The sequence below is a fragment of the Felis catus genome, chromosome F1 (assembly GCF_018350175.1).
Source record: "Felis catus isolate Fca126 chromosome F1, F.catus_Fca126_mat1.0, whole genome shotgun sequence".
Lineage (NCBI taxonomy): Eukaryota > Metazoa > Chordata > Mammalia > Carnivora > Felidae > Felis > Felis catus.
The window spans coordinates 7,160,202-7,178,051 of NC_058384.1; the positions used below are offsets into that span (position 1 = coordinate 7,160,202).

Below are 17,850 nucleotides of genomic sequence, written 5' to 3' on the forward strand. Positions count from 1 at the left end.
CACATTCCCAGCCGGGATTTCCTTGAAGCAATCATCCAAGCTGGACATTCGGGGAACAGGTCAGCCAAGGGCTGAAGAGAGGGCAGTTTAACCCTCTGCGGCCCCTTTTAGAATCTCCCGGCTACTTCAGCTCTTACACACGCTTCCGAAGCTTTTAAATGGACCCGAGAAATTCTTAACAGGAGTTGTTACTGAGCTTTTCGTTAAAATAAAAAAACAAAACAAAAAGCAAAAAACCCCAAAACGTTCAGAGATGCCGAATGCAAAGACAGCAAAAGATAAAGAGGTTTCAGATTTAACTCTTAACATGACGCCTGATTTCCAGAAAATCATCACGCCTGGCTGTTTTGAGACTGGGCCTGGGAGGGAAAGCGGCGAAAACCCTCCTGGTGGTGACACCTTGTGGGGGGCGGGGGGAGGGGTGCGCCCAGGGACGGAGCCTGGAAACAGCTGCAGAGCGCTCGGGCCACACCCCCCCTCGCGAACGCAGAGTCCAGGCCCAGGGTCCGGCGCCGGGGCGCCGCGGGCAGCGGGTTGCAGGTGCACAGGCGGGCCCGGGAGGCGCCCCCGGAGGACCCGCAGCGCCGCACGCTCACACGAAAGTAGTCTGCGCGTCTACACCAAACACTTGTCCTTGTGGCCATTTTGGCGACGGCTGGGGGAGGGGGGGGGTTCCCAGGCGCCGCGCGCTCTGCGTCTCCGCGGTGGGAAGTTACAGAACTTTCAGAACTAGGGGCGGGCAGCCGGGACGAGGCGGGGTCCGCGGCGGCGCGCGGCCCGCGGGGGGGCGAGCGGGAGAGGGGCCGAGGCGGCGCGGAGGGTCTTCCCCCGGGATCGAGCCCCGCGCCGGGCGGGCGCGAGGGAGGAGGCGCGGGGACGGCGCTCCCCCTCCGGCGGCTGCTCGCTCTCCAGCAGGGACGCTAGCCGGAGGGGTGCAGCCGCGCGCGGAGGGGCGGGCTCGGCGGCGGGCGGCGCGGCTCCTCACTGCACCAACCTGCGGGCTCCGGCTGGCTGCGGCCCGCGGCCCCTCCCACCCGCACCCCACCCGCGCCGCCGCCGCCGCCGCCGCCGCCGCCGCCGCCCCGGGCCGGCCCAGTCCCAGCCGCTGCCGCAAGGAGCCGGCGTGCGGGGCGCCCGCCCGGACCGCAGCCGCCCGGGGCGTCGCGGCCACCGCGGCGCGCGCCGGGCCTCCCGGGGGCCGGCTCCCCTCCCTGCGTCCCTCGCGCCCCCGCCCCTTTCTCCCACCTCCCCCCTCCCGTGCCCACCCCCGACCTCGCCTTCCCTCCGCCGGCCGCGCGCTCGGCTCGGCTCCCCGCGCCCCCCGCGCCCGCTCGCTCCTCCTCCAGCCCCGGCCCGGCCTCCCGCGAGCCCTCCAGCCCGCTGCGCGCCGGCCGCCGCCTGGTCATGTCAGGATGGAGATCCGGCAGCACGAGTGGCTCTCGGCCTCCCCCCACGAGGGCTTCGAGCAGATGAGGCTCAAAAGCCGCCCCAAGGAGCCCTCGCCGAGCCTGACCCGAGTGGGCGCGAACTTCTACAGCAGCGTCAAGCAGCAGGACTACAGCGCCAGCGTCTGGCTCCGGAGGAAAGACAAGCTGGAGCACGTAAGAGCTGCGCGCTCCCCGGGGGCCTGGGCCCGGCACCTGCCCCGGAGGCGGCCCGAGCGCGCGCGCGGGGCGGCGGGCCCGGGCGCGGGGACCCGGCAGGTGGCCCGACTACTCGGGGACCCGGGCGTCCGCGTCCTCCCTCCGACCCGGGGCCTCTGCTCCTGCACTTTCTTGCCGGGAAGGACCGGGCTGCGGGGAGGAGAGGGGAGGAGATGCCTTTCTCGGCACTGCTTGGCCCCCCGCGCACCTCGACCCTCCCCACGGGCTTCTCGCGGGGTTCATTTGCACCGCGTTCTTGGGGCTCCTCTGCGGGGTGAGCGAGGAGGGGACCTGTCACGGCGGGGCTCCAAGGAATGCGGCGCGGCGGTGGGCTCTTAGAGGGGGGTGTCTGCACGGTCTTGGGGGCTGTGTTACTTCGTCCGGAAACTGCCCGTTAGCGAATCCGTGAGGGTGCCGCCGCCGGCCACCCGGCCTGGGTCCGCGCACGAGCCGGAAGAGTTTTCTGGAGCCTGTCCTCTGGGATGAGCAGTTGGCGATCCGCTTCTAGAGCCCAACTAGGGAGGGCGAGCCGAGCGCCCAGATAGATCCCCGGGCACCTGCCGTGGGCAGGGTGGGAGCTGGAGAATGGGGACCACCGCTCGCTGGAGTGCGCGCTTCGCCGGAAGCGTTCCCGGCACTGGAGCTGAGCCCCTGGGGCTCGCCATTCTGGAAGGGGAAAGTCCCTCTAAAGAGACGTTTAGTGGATCCACAGTTTCCAGCCTGACCCATCGGCATCTCCTTAAACCAGATGTTAAAATGAAACTAAGAATTATCTCAAGAGTGCAGCACCACTAGCTCAGGAGAGGATGCTGTTCCTTCCCGCGGAGATGCATAAGCCAAACTGAGTGTTAGCGGAATGTGCAGGCTTCCTTGTATTTGGGTCACATCTCCAATTATGACGGAAAGATAACTTCCGAAACTCACGCATTTCATACCGCTGCACGGTCCTGACTCCTATCCGCCCCCCCCCCCCCGCCCCCCAAGGGCTTCTCTTCCTCTCCTGGGCTTTGCAGCAACACCTGGCTTCCCGAGAGGAAGGAGTATTTCTCCAACAATCTGAACGGAAGGTCTGTGCCTTTTCTCTCAGGGCCTGATTAAGTCCCTTGAAAGCTCTGGGGTGAAGCTTTGAGTTGGGGAACCGGCTGTCTTGCGGGTGGAAAACCATTTCCTAGTCTCAAAAGCATGTCTCACATCCTTAAGACCAGGGAAGTAGCTGGTTTCTAGTTGTTTGAAAGGCAGCAGAATCCGCTTAAAAATGCGAGCTCCAGAAATGGCACGGGAACCGGTGGTTATTAATGTTTAAAGGGGGGCAAAGAGCATCTTCATGGAATTTGGCTCTTGCTGTTGGTATCGGATGTTAGGACCAGGGAGAGTGGTTCGGACTTAGGCAGAAAAATCTGTTTCCGTGTTCATTTGCATCTTGTACTTTTAGCTTCTGTTTTCTTTCTTCAGTTCGTGAAAACCAGTCGTGCACCCTTTTCTGTCTACATCTCCATGAGTCAGACACTGCACACCTTGTACTTCAATGGGTCCTCACTTTTGTGTTTCCACTGACAGTTTCAAGTCCTACCAGGGAGGGCCCTGGCACCCTTACCTTTCTGGATGAGTGCAGGATGTTCAGCCTCTCCTGAGGGTCAGAGACCAAGGAAAGGAAAAGTCCCCTTGTTTGAAAGCATGTGATGGGGCGCCTGGGTGGCGCAGTCGGTTAAGCGTCCGACTTCAGCGAGGTCAGGATCTCGCGGTCCGGGAGTTCGAGCCCCGCGTCGGGCTCTGGGCTGATGGCTCAGAGCCTGGAGCCTGTTTCAGATTCTGTGTCTCCCTCTCTCTCTGCCCCTCCCCCGTTCATGCTCTGTCTCTCTCTGTCCCAAAAATAAATAAACGTTGAAAAAAAAAAATTAAAAGCATGTGAGGACCATGCTTGCTTCTTCACTCAGATGCTCCAAAGACAGCATTGCATTAAAAAAGAAAAGAAAAAAGCCACCTCATTTGTTATTTAAATCAGCCTAGCATTTTTGTTTGCTCTCTCCAATAAATTCCACGAGACAGGTATTCCATTTCTGATGGTTTTCTCTGTATCTGCTTTCAGTTAGAAAGGGGGCTTTACTTCCAGTGAAATTTTTTTGTGATATTCTCTTGCTCCTTTGAAACATCTACATTTTAAATGAAATAGTATTTATGAATATACAATGAGAGAATTAAAATTTGCATAAAAATGTAAATTTTATTTGAATTCAAGCTCGGGGTGTCTGTAATATATGTCTTCTGTTGTGGTGTGCTATGTTTCAGATAGCTCGATGTTAATTTCTGTTTAGATATTTGAAATTTAAAAACTCATAACAAATGTAACCTAGCATATTGAAAATGTGATGTTGACTTTATGATAGACAATATTCTGAACATATGTGGCACTACAGAGTGTCCTAAGAAATTCAAAAGTGACATATGGTAGTTAAAAAGAATCCCATCAATCCATCTAAGCAAATGGATAACCACCATTTTTTTTATCAGGTTAAAGAGTGAGTTAATAATTGTGATGGAGATCATAAGCACGAAAGCACCCTACGTTATTTTGCTGGTGCTTTAAAAGCCAATCTAGTATTAAGGGCATCATAAGGGGTGGATTCACATACACACGTATTCAGTCATTGCTAACGGGATTCCCTGAAATGAAAGGTGGCCGTGTGTGGACTCTGTCCAGACTTCAGAGGCAGTGCTCATTCTGAAAGTCAATTAACACGATGCAAAGGGACAGCTGAAGAATATACTTGCAGCCACTTAGCTAAAAGGGAGGATAATTTCTCTCTCCTTTTCTGGTTTAAAGGCTGCAAGGGCTAATCCCCAGGCTATACCAGCACCTGAAAAGATCCATGAATTGGTCAAGGATAGGAATACTAACAGCCCATCCTTGAATTTGTCTCTTGGCATTTGTTGTTCAATACTTAAGATGAATGCCCATTAAGAAAGAAATGCTTGTGGGGGAATTCTTGCATTTTTTTTTAACTATTTTAATGTTTACTTTTGAGAGACAGAGCACAGGGAGGAGCAGAGAGAGAGGGAGACAGACACACAATCCAAAGCAGGCTCCAGGCTCCGAGCTGTCAGCACAGAACCCAACGTGGGGCTCTTTCTCACTAACGGTGAGCTCATGACCCGAGCCGAAGTCAGACGCTTAACGGACTGAGCCACCCAGGCGCCCCAGAATTCTTGAATTCTTAAGTCATGATGAGAAGCTACAGAGATTTGTACTGTGAATTCTGGGCTTTGAATTCCACTGGGAAATTGCAGGAAAAAGTAAAATTGCTGACCACACACAGAATGTTTCCTTATTAGCTGCAAATAATCCCCGTGGTTCTTAGACTCTTTTGCTTCTTTTTCTGCCTCACCATGCTTGTGGCTTTGGAAGGCATTAGGTTTGATAAACAGTGGAAGTCTCACATTCTGTAGGGTCCTCTGTTACTTTAGGTGTAACATAACAGGGAGGGATTATGGTCTAGCAAAGCAAGAGGAGCAGGGAGCCATTCCTTTGAGCCCCCCCCCTCCCCCAACCCACCCCTGTTCTGTCAGCCTGCCCTGGGGCTGGGTCACCTTAAGGGTAACGACTTAATACAGTTTGACTATCTTAGAGGACACTGTAACAATAGTGTTACACTGTAACAATAATGTCTCAAGGTGGCATATGCCGTTGGCACTATTTTGTTGCTCTTGTTGTTCAGAGTAGGATTGTTGCAGGGGTTACTCTGCTCACTTGCCTGGTTTTATGCCAGTTGTACGTGTAGAAGTTTCCTGATGCCATTTATGGAGATAGGAATGCCTTATTTTTCCTCATGCTTAGCTCTTGCCAAAGTGCAGTTAAGAGTAGGGCTCTGGGTAGACCATCTCTTATTAACTCTGTGATCTTAGGCAAAAGACTCTGAGTCACCAGGGTATACATTCACATTCCTCCTGAAAGGAGTCACAGGTTTCCTGGGATGATTCAGGGAGACCATCCATGTGTCTGTTGCAGTGACACACAGGCCCCTGACGCCAGGGGCTCAACACTGCAAAGGTGTATTTTACCTCCCGTATCTCATCCGTGCATGTTGGCAGGTTCTCAGACCCCATTCAGACTGCTATGACAGAATACCACAGATGGGGGCAGCTTACAAACGGTGAACATTTCTTTCTTGGCAGTTCTGAAGGTTGGGAAGTTCAAGATCAAGTCACCGGCAGATTCAGGGTCTAGTCGGGGGTACTTCCTCTTTCATTGATGGCTGTCTTTTTGGTCATCTTCTCAGGGTAGAAAAGGCAAGGGGACCTCTCTGGCGACTCTTTAATAAGGCCACTGTCCTGTTTATGAGGATTTCAGTGTTGTGACCTAATCACCTCCCAGACATCCCTTACCTCCCGATGCCAGCCCACTTGGGGTGAGGTTTCAACCATGAGTTTTGAATAAACACGAACATCCAGTCTACAGCACCAGGGGATTTTCCTCATCTTAGTTGCCTGGCCGGGGGGAAGCTCCATCCTGATACGTGTTCTCAAGGCAGTTAAAGAGAAGGATGGTAAATCACGTAAAATCTCTCGGTGCTTCGACCCAGAAGCAAAACATCCATTTGACTCCTGTTGATTGGCCAAAGACAGTTTTGAGGCCAAGGCTTGCTTCAAGGAGGTGAGGAAGGGAGATCTGACCAACGCCCAGAAAGAAGGGAAAGAGAACATCCTTGACCAGCTGCACCCGTGGAGCCCTTACCCTCCACCTGAGAGCTTGCAGATGTCACATTTGAGATCAGCCTGCCTGCATTATAGTCCTGGACCCAGAGTATGTGGGTCTTTTGGCCAGCAAGGCCAGCTGACTATCTTGGGCTCTTTAGGCTGCCTCTGCCTGGCCTCCAGTCTATCCTTTGGGACCCTGATTGTGCTCTGAGCCAGGGCACCCTTGCTTGTGCCCTGCCTGGCCACCCTGAGGCTTCCTCTTTTTGTTCCCACTTTCTGCAGGCTCTGCTAGCAGAGAACAGCTCTTTGCTCTGTCGCCAACCCCTGCTTTCTTTCCCAGCTCTGTGCTGGTGGAATTAAGTCGGGCGACAGTTCATTTATCTGCATGATGGCTCAGAAGGCCTATTTAAAATGGAAAGAGAAAGCAGAAGGGAGAATTTGTAAAGAGTAAAAGGTAGAAGAATCTTTAATGTACATGCTCGTAGTGAGCCTTAGGATCTTGCTTGGTTTAGTTGAGTGCGTCACTTAAAAAAACTGTCTCCTCTAAGTGTGAATATGCACCTGCTAAATAGAGTTTATGTTACTGGTGAATAGTAAGTAAATGAGAAGCACACACTTGATTCCTGGAATAAATTATTCACATGATGAGCAAATAATAAATGGATTGGAGCAAACTTGGTCGCTGTGGTCTGGGCTTCTATTATGTAATGCCATTTACGTCCCACAGAACAAATTCGTGGGAGTATTACACCCCACAGAGCAGACCAGTAAAGCACCAAAGACAGTTCAAACTGAAGGAATGAATCTTTAAAATGTTCCACTAAAACCCAAATGGGGGCGCTTGGGTGGCTCAGTCTGTTAAACATCCGTCTCTAGATCTCGGTCAGCTCAGGTCTTAATCTCAGGGTCGTGAGTTCAAGCCCTGTGTTGGGCTCCATGCAGAGTGTGAAGCCTACTTAAAAATTAATTTAGAAAAGAATAAAATAAAAAAATAGAAATCAAATGAACACACAAGCAGAAAATATTCTTTTTTTAATCTTTATGTACTACTGTTCAATTTGTGTATTATTGGATAATTTTCAGGAGGTAGATGTTTTTTTTTTAAATTTTTTTTCAATGTTTATTTATTTTTGGGACAGAGAGAGGCAGAGCATGAATGGGGGAGGGGCAGAGAGAGAGGGAGACACAGAATCGGAAGCAGGCTCCAGGCTCTGAGCCATCAGCCCAGAGCCCGACGTGGGGCTCGAACTCACGGACCGCGAGATCGTGACCTGGCTGAAGTCGGACGCTTAACCGACTGCGCCACCCAGGCGCCCCAGGAGGTAGATGTTTAAGAGCATTAACATTTACCAGGATTATTTCCTGTGCTTTTTGATAGACAGAACAGACAAAACCTAGGCTGAGGCAGGATCCTCTCATCGGTCAAGTAATGGAAGTTTAGATGTCTCTGGATCGTGTTCTAATGGACCTCATGTTGTGTCCATTATTGTACTTGTCACGACTACAGGTAGCAAATACTAATTCTGCTAATGGACTTCTCTAACTGTGGGTTGACATTTCAGTTTATTTTGAAAAACCTTTGACTCTTTGCACTCTGTTGGGTGTGGCTTGTTGATTTATTTTAAGGTGTAGCCTATGACATCATATTTAGTATATTTAATTTGAGAAGCTCAAGATGCCTGGACTTAAGATTTCTTTTTCTACCCTTCGTCCATGTGACAACCACATACCAATTTGTGGCCAATTTCTCTAGAAGTTTTTACTTATCTTTGCAAAATTCTGTGTCTCTATCAGGTTTAAACCTGTATAACAGATTTCCTTTCTTCTATTTTAGTTCCAGAGATTAAACAATCTGATGGATCTTTTATAACAAAAGTTTTCATACTGCATTGACTGATAGGTGGCATGATCAAGCAGAGGTAGACTTGTTGGTAAGATTATCAGCCCAGAGGGGCGCCTGGGTGGCGCAGTCGGTTAAGCGTCCGACTTCAGCCAGGTCACGATCTCGCGGTCCGTGAGTTCGAGCCCCGCGTCGGGCTCTGGGCTGATGGCTCAGAGCCTGGAGCCTGTTTCTGATTCTGTGTCTCCCTCTCTCTCTGCCCCTCCCCTATTCATGCTCTGTCTCTCTCTGTCCCAAAAATAAATAAAAAACGTTGAAAAAAAAATTAAAAAAAAATTAAAAAAAAAAAAAAAAAAAAAAAGATTATCAGCCCAGAAATGTTGCTTCAAGTATATATACTGGGGACACATAAAGTTAAGCCTACAATTCATATCTACACAGATTGTGCTGAGTGAGTTTAGAGTACAATGGGGTTGTTCAGGAACAGTTGAAATGCCAAACTGTAGTTGTTAAGAGACAGACTTTTTTTTTTTTAACCAAAAAAGTACATTTTAATTTTTCTCACAAATGGAAAAATGAGCCCACTTTCTAAAACCCTCAAGCCCTTAAGCAGAGCTTATGGGGAAAAATGAAGAACACTGCAGACTTTCCTAGGTGGAATCAATCGCATTGGAAAATGTCACTGCCGTCTAACATAGGAAGTGGGCCCAAGTTGAACTCCCTGATTTGGTATCGTGGGAATGGATGTCATGGCCTTTGGGTCATAAATATGGCTCTTTATTCTCTACAGAGGACAGTGAGCCCTGTGAATATACTGTTTCTCGGACTTGAGCTATTGTATTCCTGCCAATGCGTTGTTAGGTCTGGTCCAGCGATACCATCAGGAGTCACCTTGAGAAGGTGGGACGCGTCAACCCACGCTTATTGCCCTTGCCTGTTATGGGACCAACACTTTGTTAGCGGATCACGAGGACTTTCATTTCACAAGCATTCAGGTGACATAAACTGTGTTCCAAATGGCGGAGAATTTACAAAGACCAAAGCAGAGTCCCTCCCTCAAGATGTTTACGGCTTAATAAATAGTTATAATATGATTACAGTGTTACGAATAATGCCAAAAAGTGCGACATAGTATAAGAACGCTGCCTTCAAAGGACTTGTTTAGACAAGGTTAAAATATAGTTAAAAAAAGAAGTAATGTTGGGGAGCCTGGGTCAGCTAAGCATCTGGCTCTTGGTATCAGCTCATGTCACGATCTCACGGTTTCATGAGTTCGATCCCCTGCGTCGGGCTCTGTGCTGACAGGGCGGAGTCTGCTTGAGATTCTCCGTCTCTCTCGCCCTCTGCCCCTTCCCCACTTGCACTGTCTCTATCTCTCTCTCTCTCTCTCTCAAAAAAAAAAAAAAAAAAAAAAAGCTTAAAAAAAAAGTAATGTCGTATGTAGTGATGCTGTATTACGACAAACTTGAATTTATTTCAGTAATGCAAAGTTGCTGTGAAATTTGAAAATCGGTTAGTGTAATTTATCACATTAGCAGAAGGATAAAGTAAACCCATAGGATTATCTCAACAGATGAAGAAAAATCATATGGTAAAATTCTATACCCAAGCATGATAAAGTTGTCAACAAAATGGAAATAAAAGGAAACTTTATTACTCTGACTAAGGGTTTCTTTAAAAAGAATCACAGCTAATGGACAAATATTGAAAAAACCATCTGCATAGATTGTGAGTGGGATTGAGATGCCACTATCAGTACCTGTTTTCAGCATTGCACGGGAGGTCATGGCCAATGCACGAAGGCAAGAAAAAGAAATAATATAATTTAAAAGGAAGTAATAAAATTGTCATTATTAGCAGATGACATGAGTATGTACATTTGAAAATCCAGAATAAACCACGGATATACTTAATGAATTAATAATGTCCCTGGGTTATCACAGCCACTACATACAAAGTCAATATTCAAAATTAAACTAGAAAAAATAATTCCAATGTAAAACTAAAAACTTAAAAAAAGAGTTTTTAATATTTATTTTTGAGAGAGAGAGAGACAGAGTGAGAGCAGGGGAGGGGCAGAGAGAGAGGGAGACACAGAATCCGAAGCAGGCTCCAGGCTCCAAGGCTCCAAGCTGTCAGCCCAGAGCCCAACGCGGGGCTCAGACTCATGCACCGTGAGATCATGACCTGAGCCGAAGTCAGATGCTTAACTAACTGAGCCACCCAGGCGCCCCAAAACTAAAACCTTTTACCATTTACATTAGGATACAAATATCATATTCTTAAGGAAATGCGTACCTCTTTTTAATTTCCCCAGATTGAGCTAGAGAGTAGATACAATACCAGTTAAGTCTCAGCAGGTTTGTGCATGTGTATATGTGTTGAAAATGATTCTAGAATTTAAATGGAAATACAAAGGGCCAAGAATAGCCCATATAATCTTTATGAAAAAGAATGAAGTAAGACTGCTTCCATATATCAAAACTTGTTCTAAAACGATTAATTAAAGCAGTGCAGGGATGAACAAACAGAGAAGATGACAAGACAGAATGCAGAAGCAGACCTGTGTATACTTAATTATTGACAGGAACTTGATTTATGACAGAAATGGCAGTTCCGAGGGGCAGTGGGAAAAGGATGGTCTTTTAAAACATGGTGCTGGCTCAGTTGTACATCTACATTAAAAATGATCTTGGGGCGCCTGGGTGGCTCAGTCGGTTAAGCGTCCGACTTCGGCTCAGGTCACCATCTCTCGGTCCGTGAGTTCGAGCCCCGCGTCGGGCTCTGGGCTGATGGCTCAGAGCCTGGAGCCTGCTTCCGATTCTGTGTCTCCCTGTCTCTCTGCCCCTCCCCCGTTCATGCTCTGTCTCTCTCTGTCTCAAAAATAAATAAATGTTAAAAAAAATTTTTTTTAAAAAATAAAAAAAATGATCTTGATTTCTCTTTCACGCCATATGCAAAAATCAGTTTAGTGTAGGTTATAGATCTAAATTAGAAACAATGCGGCTTCTGGAAAATAATAGTATAAAAAAACCTTTATCAACTTGGACTAGGGGAAAAATTCTGAAGCAATTTTAAGAATCCCGATATATTGTTATTAATAAACTGGACTACATTAAAATTAGGTAACTCTGACAGTAAAAGATTAAGAGAATGAAAAGGCATATCATAAAACAGGACATATTCCCAACACACACTCTATGACAAAGAGCTTGTATCTACCATATATAAAAAGCATCTACAAATCAATAACAACAGACAACCCCCAACAAGTGAGCAAGACATTTGTTTTATTTCATTTTTAAGTTTATTTATTTTGAGAGGGAGAGAGGGAGAGAGGGAAAGAGGGAGAGAGAGAGTGCGTGTGCGCCATGCACTCATGCACGCACAAGCGGGGGATGGCCAGAGAGAATCCCAAGCAGCCTTCGCACTGTCAGTGGGAGCCTGACATGGGACTCAAAACCATGAACTGTAAGATCATGACCTGAGCCAAAATCAAGGACACTTAAGGGACTAAGCCACCCCGGTGTCCCAAAGTGAGCAAGACATTTAAACAAGAACTTCACAAGAGTATATCCAAGCCATCAAATGTATGATAAGGTGCTTGATGTTGTCAGTCATCAAGGTAGCAAACAGTTGAAATCAGACATCAGTATATAGTCACACGAATGGCTGAGATGAAAATGATTGACAATAACAAGTGTTGATTAAAACGAGGAACGTCTGTAACTCTCATAACTTCCGGAAGGACTGTAATTCATAGAGCCACTATGGAAAACTGTTTACACTCTCTACTAATTTGAATGCATGTATACCTTATGACCCAGTGATTTAAATTCTATGGGTATATCAAACAAATGTGTGTTCATGGGCACCAAATGAATGTTTATTGAAGCATTATTTTAGTAGCCCCCAACTGAATGCAAGTCTAATATCTAATATAGTTGAATATCCTATATGCTCATATATGTAATATCGTAATATCCTGTAGTTGAATGGATCACGATTTCTAATTTACTCATACAACATATAATACATTAGACAGTGAAAAGGGTTTAATTATATATGTACATATATCTGTATATGCAATGCTGTGAATGACTCTTTTCACACACACTAATAAGTGAAGGAAGAGAGAGACTGATTCTACTTATGTGAAAAAAAAAAAACCCAGGCAAATCTAAATAATGAATATAAGAAGTCAGAATTAGTGATTACCTTTGGGGTTAAATGGGAACTAGGGAGATTTCTGGGAGGCTAGTAGTTTTCTGTCTTGTTTTTTTTTTTTTTTTAGGAGTTGGTTACAAAGTAACATTTATTTTCACACCTTATATGTATCATTATTTCCACAGTAGTTTATTAAAAGAAACAGTAAAATGGGTATAGTGCCGTTTCCTCTTGCGTATTGCTTACCTCCGGCTGTTACTCCTCTGTCTATGCTTCTATTCTGTTCTCTCTAGCCCACAGACTTCGGGCCGTGATGCCCTGTCCCTGTTGTGTTCACGTGGCTGACTCCTCCTTGTCACCTCCCTGGGTCCTTTCTGCTCCACAGCCTCACCGTCTGCTTTGGGAAACCTTCCATATCATTCCATTGCTTAGATTACACTGTGTTCTGATGCTGTGTTTATTGCCTTCCCCATGGACTCTCAGTTCACTCTTTTGTAATATTCTTTCCAGCCCCTTTTAAGAGCGACTGTTGAGTGAATCCTAGCCTCCTGGAGCTGAGACACCTGAAGTCACAACTTGTCCGGGGAAGGGTGAACCCTAACCAAGGGTTTATATGGGGCCTCAGGAGCCCAGGAAGAAGAGCTTCAAGCCAGTTAGGGCTGGCTTGAACCAAGGCTTCTGAGGGAAATGCAGGCAGCAGAGAGCCTGTGGGGAAGATTAGTGGGTGAACAAATATGAGTGGAGAACAGGCTTTGTGGAAGGGAATGCTGTGTGTGAAAACGCCCACGGAGGTAGGGGTGAGACGAGACTGTGCAGGGCTTGAAGACCGGAATGATCAGCTCTGGAGGGTGGGCTTCATTCAGTAAGCAAAGGGGAGGCGTTTGAATTTAGCAAATCCACGTTTCAGAGAGTCTGCAGCATTGAGGCAGGAGAGAGCCTGGAACTGGGGAGACCAGTGCTAGTCTCTCTTAGTGGTTGAAGTGGGAAGGAACAAAAGGAGGTGGTACAAATGGAAAAATTGAGGAGGGACAGATGCAAGAAATAGCATCACGTAAGAGAGTTCATGGCACTTGGTGCTTGGCTGGATGTGAGGGGTCTGAGCAAGCTTCTGCATTCAGCAAACACGTGTCGAATGCCAGGGATGTCCCCATAATTGTGATTGGCACAATGGGTGGGAGGATGAGCAAGGAAGGTCCCCACACTCCTTGAGAGTTGGAATTCTTCTCTATTCATCATCGGATCTTGGGTCCAATTTATTATTATCTTGATCTGTATCATCAATATGATTATGATCATAATTCACGGACACTCCAGTTCTGCTCTCCGCACCGAACGGAGTCCCAGGCTTAGGAAGGTTCAGATACACATGATCGGACCTTTTGCTTTGGATTGCTTACAGTTTAGTCCTTCAGAACTCAAATATTGTCACCTCTAGACCCGAGGCCTCATTAGGCGCCCTGTGCAGGCATTGTGGGCAGGCGTCTGTTACATAGCACTTGACATACTTTTTTTAAAATTGCTGATTGTCTATTTTTTGCCCTCAATGGAGAGTTTGAGGATAGTAACAGTGTCTTAGTCATGACAGTGCATCCTTAATGGCCAACACAGTGCTCGGTGGACATCTAGTATTTAGTGACTTGACTATTAAAAGAGTGAATGAATGAATGAATATGGGCTTAGGGAGGCAGGATTTACACATGTAAGTGAAGGAACAAGGTGGCATATGTTACCTGGCAGATAAATGCAACAGACGCTGAATGCAGCAAAAATTCAGTGGAAAGAAACACAAGAAGCTACACGGAAACTACAGACTGCATTTCAGATGGAGAAGATAATAGACGAGGATGCTTCTAGCCCAGCCGCAGGCTGAGGCTCCATTCACTGGGAGATGGGGGTTTCGTGGTCACTTTATTGACCTATTCTGGTGTCTAATGCTATTGTTTATAGTGAATTTTATTAGAGTTTTTTAACATATATATATTTATTTCTTTTTTGTTTCTTTAGACAGCACAAACTGGGGAGAGGGGCAGAGAGGGAGAGAGAGAGAATCTCAAGCATGCCCCATACTCCGTATGAAACCCAGCACGGGGCTCAGGCTCACGACCCTGGGATCATAACCTGAGCTGAAATCAAGAGTTGGACGCTCAACTGACAGGCCACCCAGGTGTCCCTGTTTGAGTTTAAATTTCTGTCTGTCTTAGTTTTAATGAGTCAAGAAGAGAATATTATCTTTTTTTTTCAACGTTTATTTATTTTTTGGGGGACAGAGAGAGACAGAGCATGAACGGGGGAGGGGCAGAGAGAGAGGGAGACACAGAATCGGAAACAGGCTCCAGGCTCCGAGCCATCAGCCCAGAGCCTGACGTGGGGCTCGAACTCCCGGACCGCGAGATCGTGACCTGGCTGAAGTCGGACGCTTAACCGACCGCGCCACCCAGGCGCCCCGAGAATATTATCTTTTGAATTTTCCCCAAGTACTTTGGGCTGATTTTTTTCTGGCGCCTGAATCTGCTAGTTCACGGTTTAGCCTCTGTCCTGCTCTGGCTGCGTGTGCTTGATCAGAAACTGTGGGACACTCTGTGGCAGGGAGTGTGTTAAAACCGCCAAAGTCCCCTAAAGCACCTGCCAGTCTTGATCATGAAGAACCTCCACTATGACTTCCTGACTTGTCTATTTCCAAACTAATTTCATTTTCTGAGATTTTGCTTTAATCAATGACACATGCACACATTGTTTAAACCTGTCCTATACAATTTCCAATACATCTTTTTTTTTTTTACAATAAACTTTTATTTTGGAATAACTCTAGATTTGTGGAAAAGTCACAAGGATAGTAAAGGCATTTCCTGCACATCTTTCACCCTATTTGAGGTTTTCCTTAATATTACATCCCAAACTCCAGACTTTGTTAGATTTTCACCAGTTTTATTTTATTTTTTAATTTTAATTTATTTTTGAGAGAGACAGAGAGAGAGAGAGAGAGAGAGAGAGAGAGAGACAGAGAGACAGAGAGACAGAGTGAGAATAGGGAAAGGACAGAGAGAGAGGGAGGCACAGAATCCAAAGCAGGCTCCAGGCTCTGAGTTGTTAGCATAGAGCCTGACGCGGGGCTCGAACTCACAAACCCGTGAGATCATGACCTGACCCGAAGTCAGATGCTTAGCTGACTGAGCCACCCAGGTGCCTCAGATTTTCACCAGTTTTAAATTGTGTTTAAAGATTTTGGTGTTCCAAGATCCAATCCAAGATAACACATTGCGTTTACTTGTCATGTGTCCTTAGCCTCTGGTCTGCAACGGTATCTCAGGCTTTCCTCAGTTTTCATGACCTTGACAGTTCCCCCCCACCCCTGCAGTTTTATTGAAAACTAAAATTGTAAGAAATGTAAAGTGAACATTGTGATAATTTGGTATACATACATTGGAACAGGATTTTCACCATCAGGTTAATGAAAACATCATCACCTTACATATTTCTCTTTTTGTGGGTGTGTGAGAACATTAAAGTTCTACTGTTTTAGCAAATATTTTTTAAAGTTTGTTTGTTTATTTATTTATTTATTTATTTATTTATTTATTTATTTATTTAGAGAGGATGCGGGAGGGGCAGAGAGGGAGGGAGAGAGAGAATCACAAGCAGGTTCTGTACTCTCAGTGCAGAACCTGATGGGGGCTTGAACCCACAAACTGTGAGATCATGACCTGAGCCAAAACCAAGAGTTGGACGCTTAACTGACGAAGCCACCCAGGCACCCCCAGACATCATTCTTATAAATGAAAGTTTGTACCCTTTTATAGTCTCTTCCTATTTCCCCCAACACCCCCCAACTCTGGAAACCACTTTTCCGTTCTCTGTTGCTATGAGTTAGACTTTTTTTTTTTCTTTTTTAATTTCACATGTAAGTGATGCCATGCAGTATTTGTTATTCTCTGGCTTTTTCACTTACCATAATGCCTTCTAGATCCATCCACGTGGTCACAAATGGCGGGATTTCTTTTTTTCTCATGACTACATAATATTCCATTGCGGATATGGATATACATCTTCTTTATCCATTCATCATTGATAGAAATGTAGGTTATTTCCATATCTTTGCTATTGTGAATAACATTGCAGTGAACATGGGAAGGCAGATATCTCTTTGATATCCTGTTTTCCTTTCTTTTGGATATGCTGGGATTGCTGGATTGTATGGTAGTTCTATTTTTAATGTTTTCAGGAACCTCTCTACTGTTTTCCAGAGTGGTGGCACTTGTGTGCATTCCTACCAACGGTGCACAAAGGTTCTGTTTTCTCTACATCCTTGCCCACACATGTTATCTCTTGTCTTTTTGACCATAGCTGTTCTAGCGGTGTGAGGTGATATCTCATTGTGGTTTTGATTTACATTTCCCTGATGATGAGTGATGTTTTCATATACCTGTTGGCCATATAGTTGGATTAAAAAAAATTTTTTTTAATGTTTATTTTTGAGAGAGAGAGTGTGGGGCGGGGGGAGGAGCAGAGAGAAAGGGAGACACAGAATCTGAAGCAGGCTCCAGGCTCTGAGCTGTCAGCACAGCCTGATGCGGGGCTTGAACCCACAGATCATGAGATCATGACCTGAGCTGAAGTTGGACACGCAACCAACTCAGCCACCCAGGTGGTCCTAGTTGGCTTTTTTTTTTTTTTTTTTTGCTATTGAGTTAAATGAGTTCTTTATATATTTTGGGTATTAATCCCTTATCAGATCTATGATTTGCTATCAGATATACAATTTGCAAATATTTTCTCTGATATGGTAGGCTGCCTTTTCATTGTTGATAGTTTCCTTTGCTGTGCAGAGCTTTTTAGTTTGATGTTGTCTACTCATTTATTATTGTTTTTGTTGCATTGCTTTTGGGGTCAAATCCAAAAAGTCATTGATTTAGTTTGAAATTAGGAAGTGTGATGCCTCCAGCTTTTTTCTTCTTCCTTAAGATTGCTTTGGTTTTTCTAGGGTTTTGTGGTTCCATACAAATTTTAGGATTATTTTTTCTATTTCTGTGAAAATGCCATTGGATCAAAAATTTTTTTAATGTTTTTATTTATTTTTTTGAGAGACAGAGATAGAGCAGGGAAGGGGCAGAGAGAGGGAGACACAGAATCTGAAGCAGGCTTCGTGCTCTGAGCTGTCAGCACAGAGTCCAATGTGGGGCTTGAACCCACGGACTGCAAGATCATGACCTGAGCCAAAGTCAGGCGTGTAAGTGACTGACCACCCAGGTGCCCTGTGCCACTGGATTTTTGATAGTGATTGTGTCAAATATGTAGATTGCTTTGGGTAGTATGGGCATTGTTCCAGTGTAATTCTTCCAATCCATGAGCCTGGAATGTCTTTCCATTTATTTGTGTCTTCCTCCCTTTCTTTCATCAATGTCTTATAATATTCAGTATACAAATGTTTCATTTCCTTAGACAAGTTTTTTCCTGGGTGTCTTATTCTTTTTCATGCAATCGCAAATGGGATTTTCCCCCTTAATTTCCTTT

At 46.1% G+C, this 17,850-nt stretch overlaps 1 protein-coding gene across 2 annotated transcripts in view; it reads left to right on the forward strand.

The window, feature by feature from the left end:
- Window positions 1-1,331: 1,331 nt before the first annotated feature.
- Window positions 1,332-17,850, forward strand: part of PLD5 (phospholipase D family member 5) — a 423,318-nt gene continuing 406,799 nt past the window's right edge. The window contains exon 1 of one of the 2 annotated variants that reach the window (XM_023247983.2): window positions 1,332-1,601. In XM_023247983.2, the coding sequence (XP_023103751.1) occupies window positions 1,413-1,601 (189 nt within the window). In that variant the 5' untranslated portion in view covers window positions 1,332-1,412. The remainder of the gene's footprint in view (window positions 1,602-17,850) is intronic. The other variant, XM_023247982.2, reaches the window with a different exon arrangement.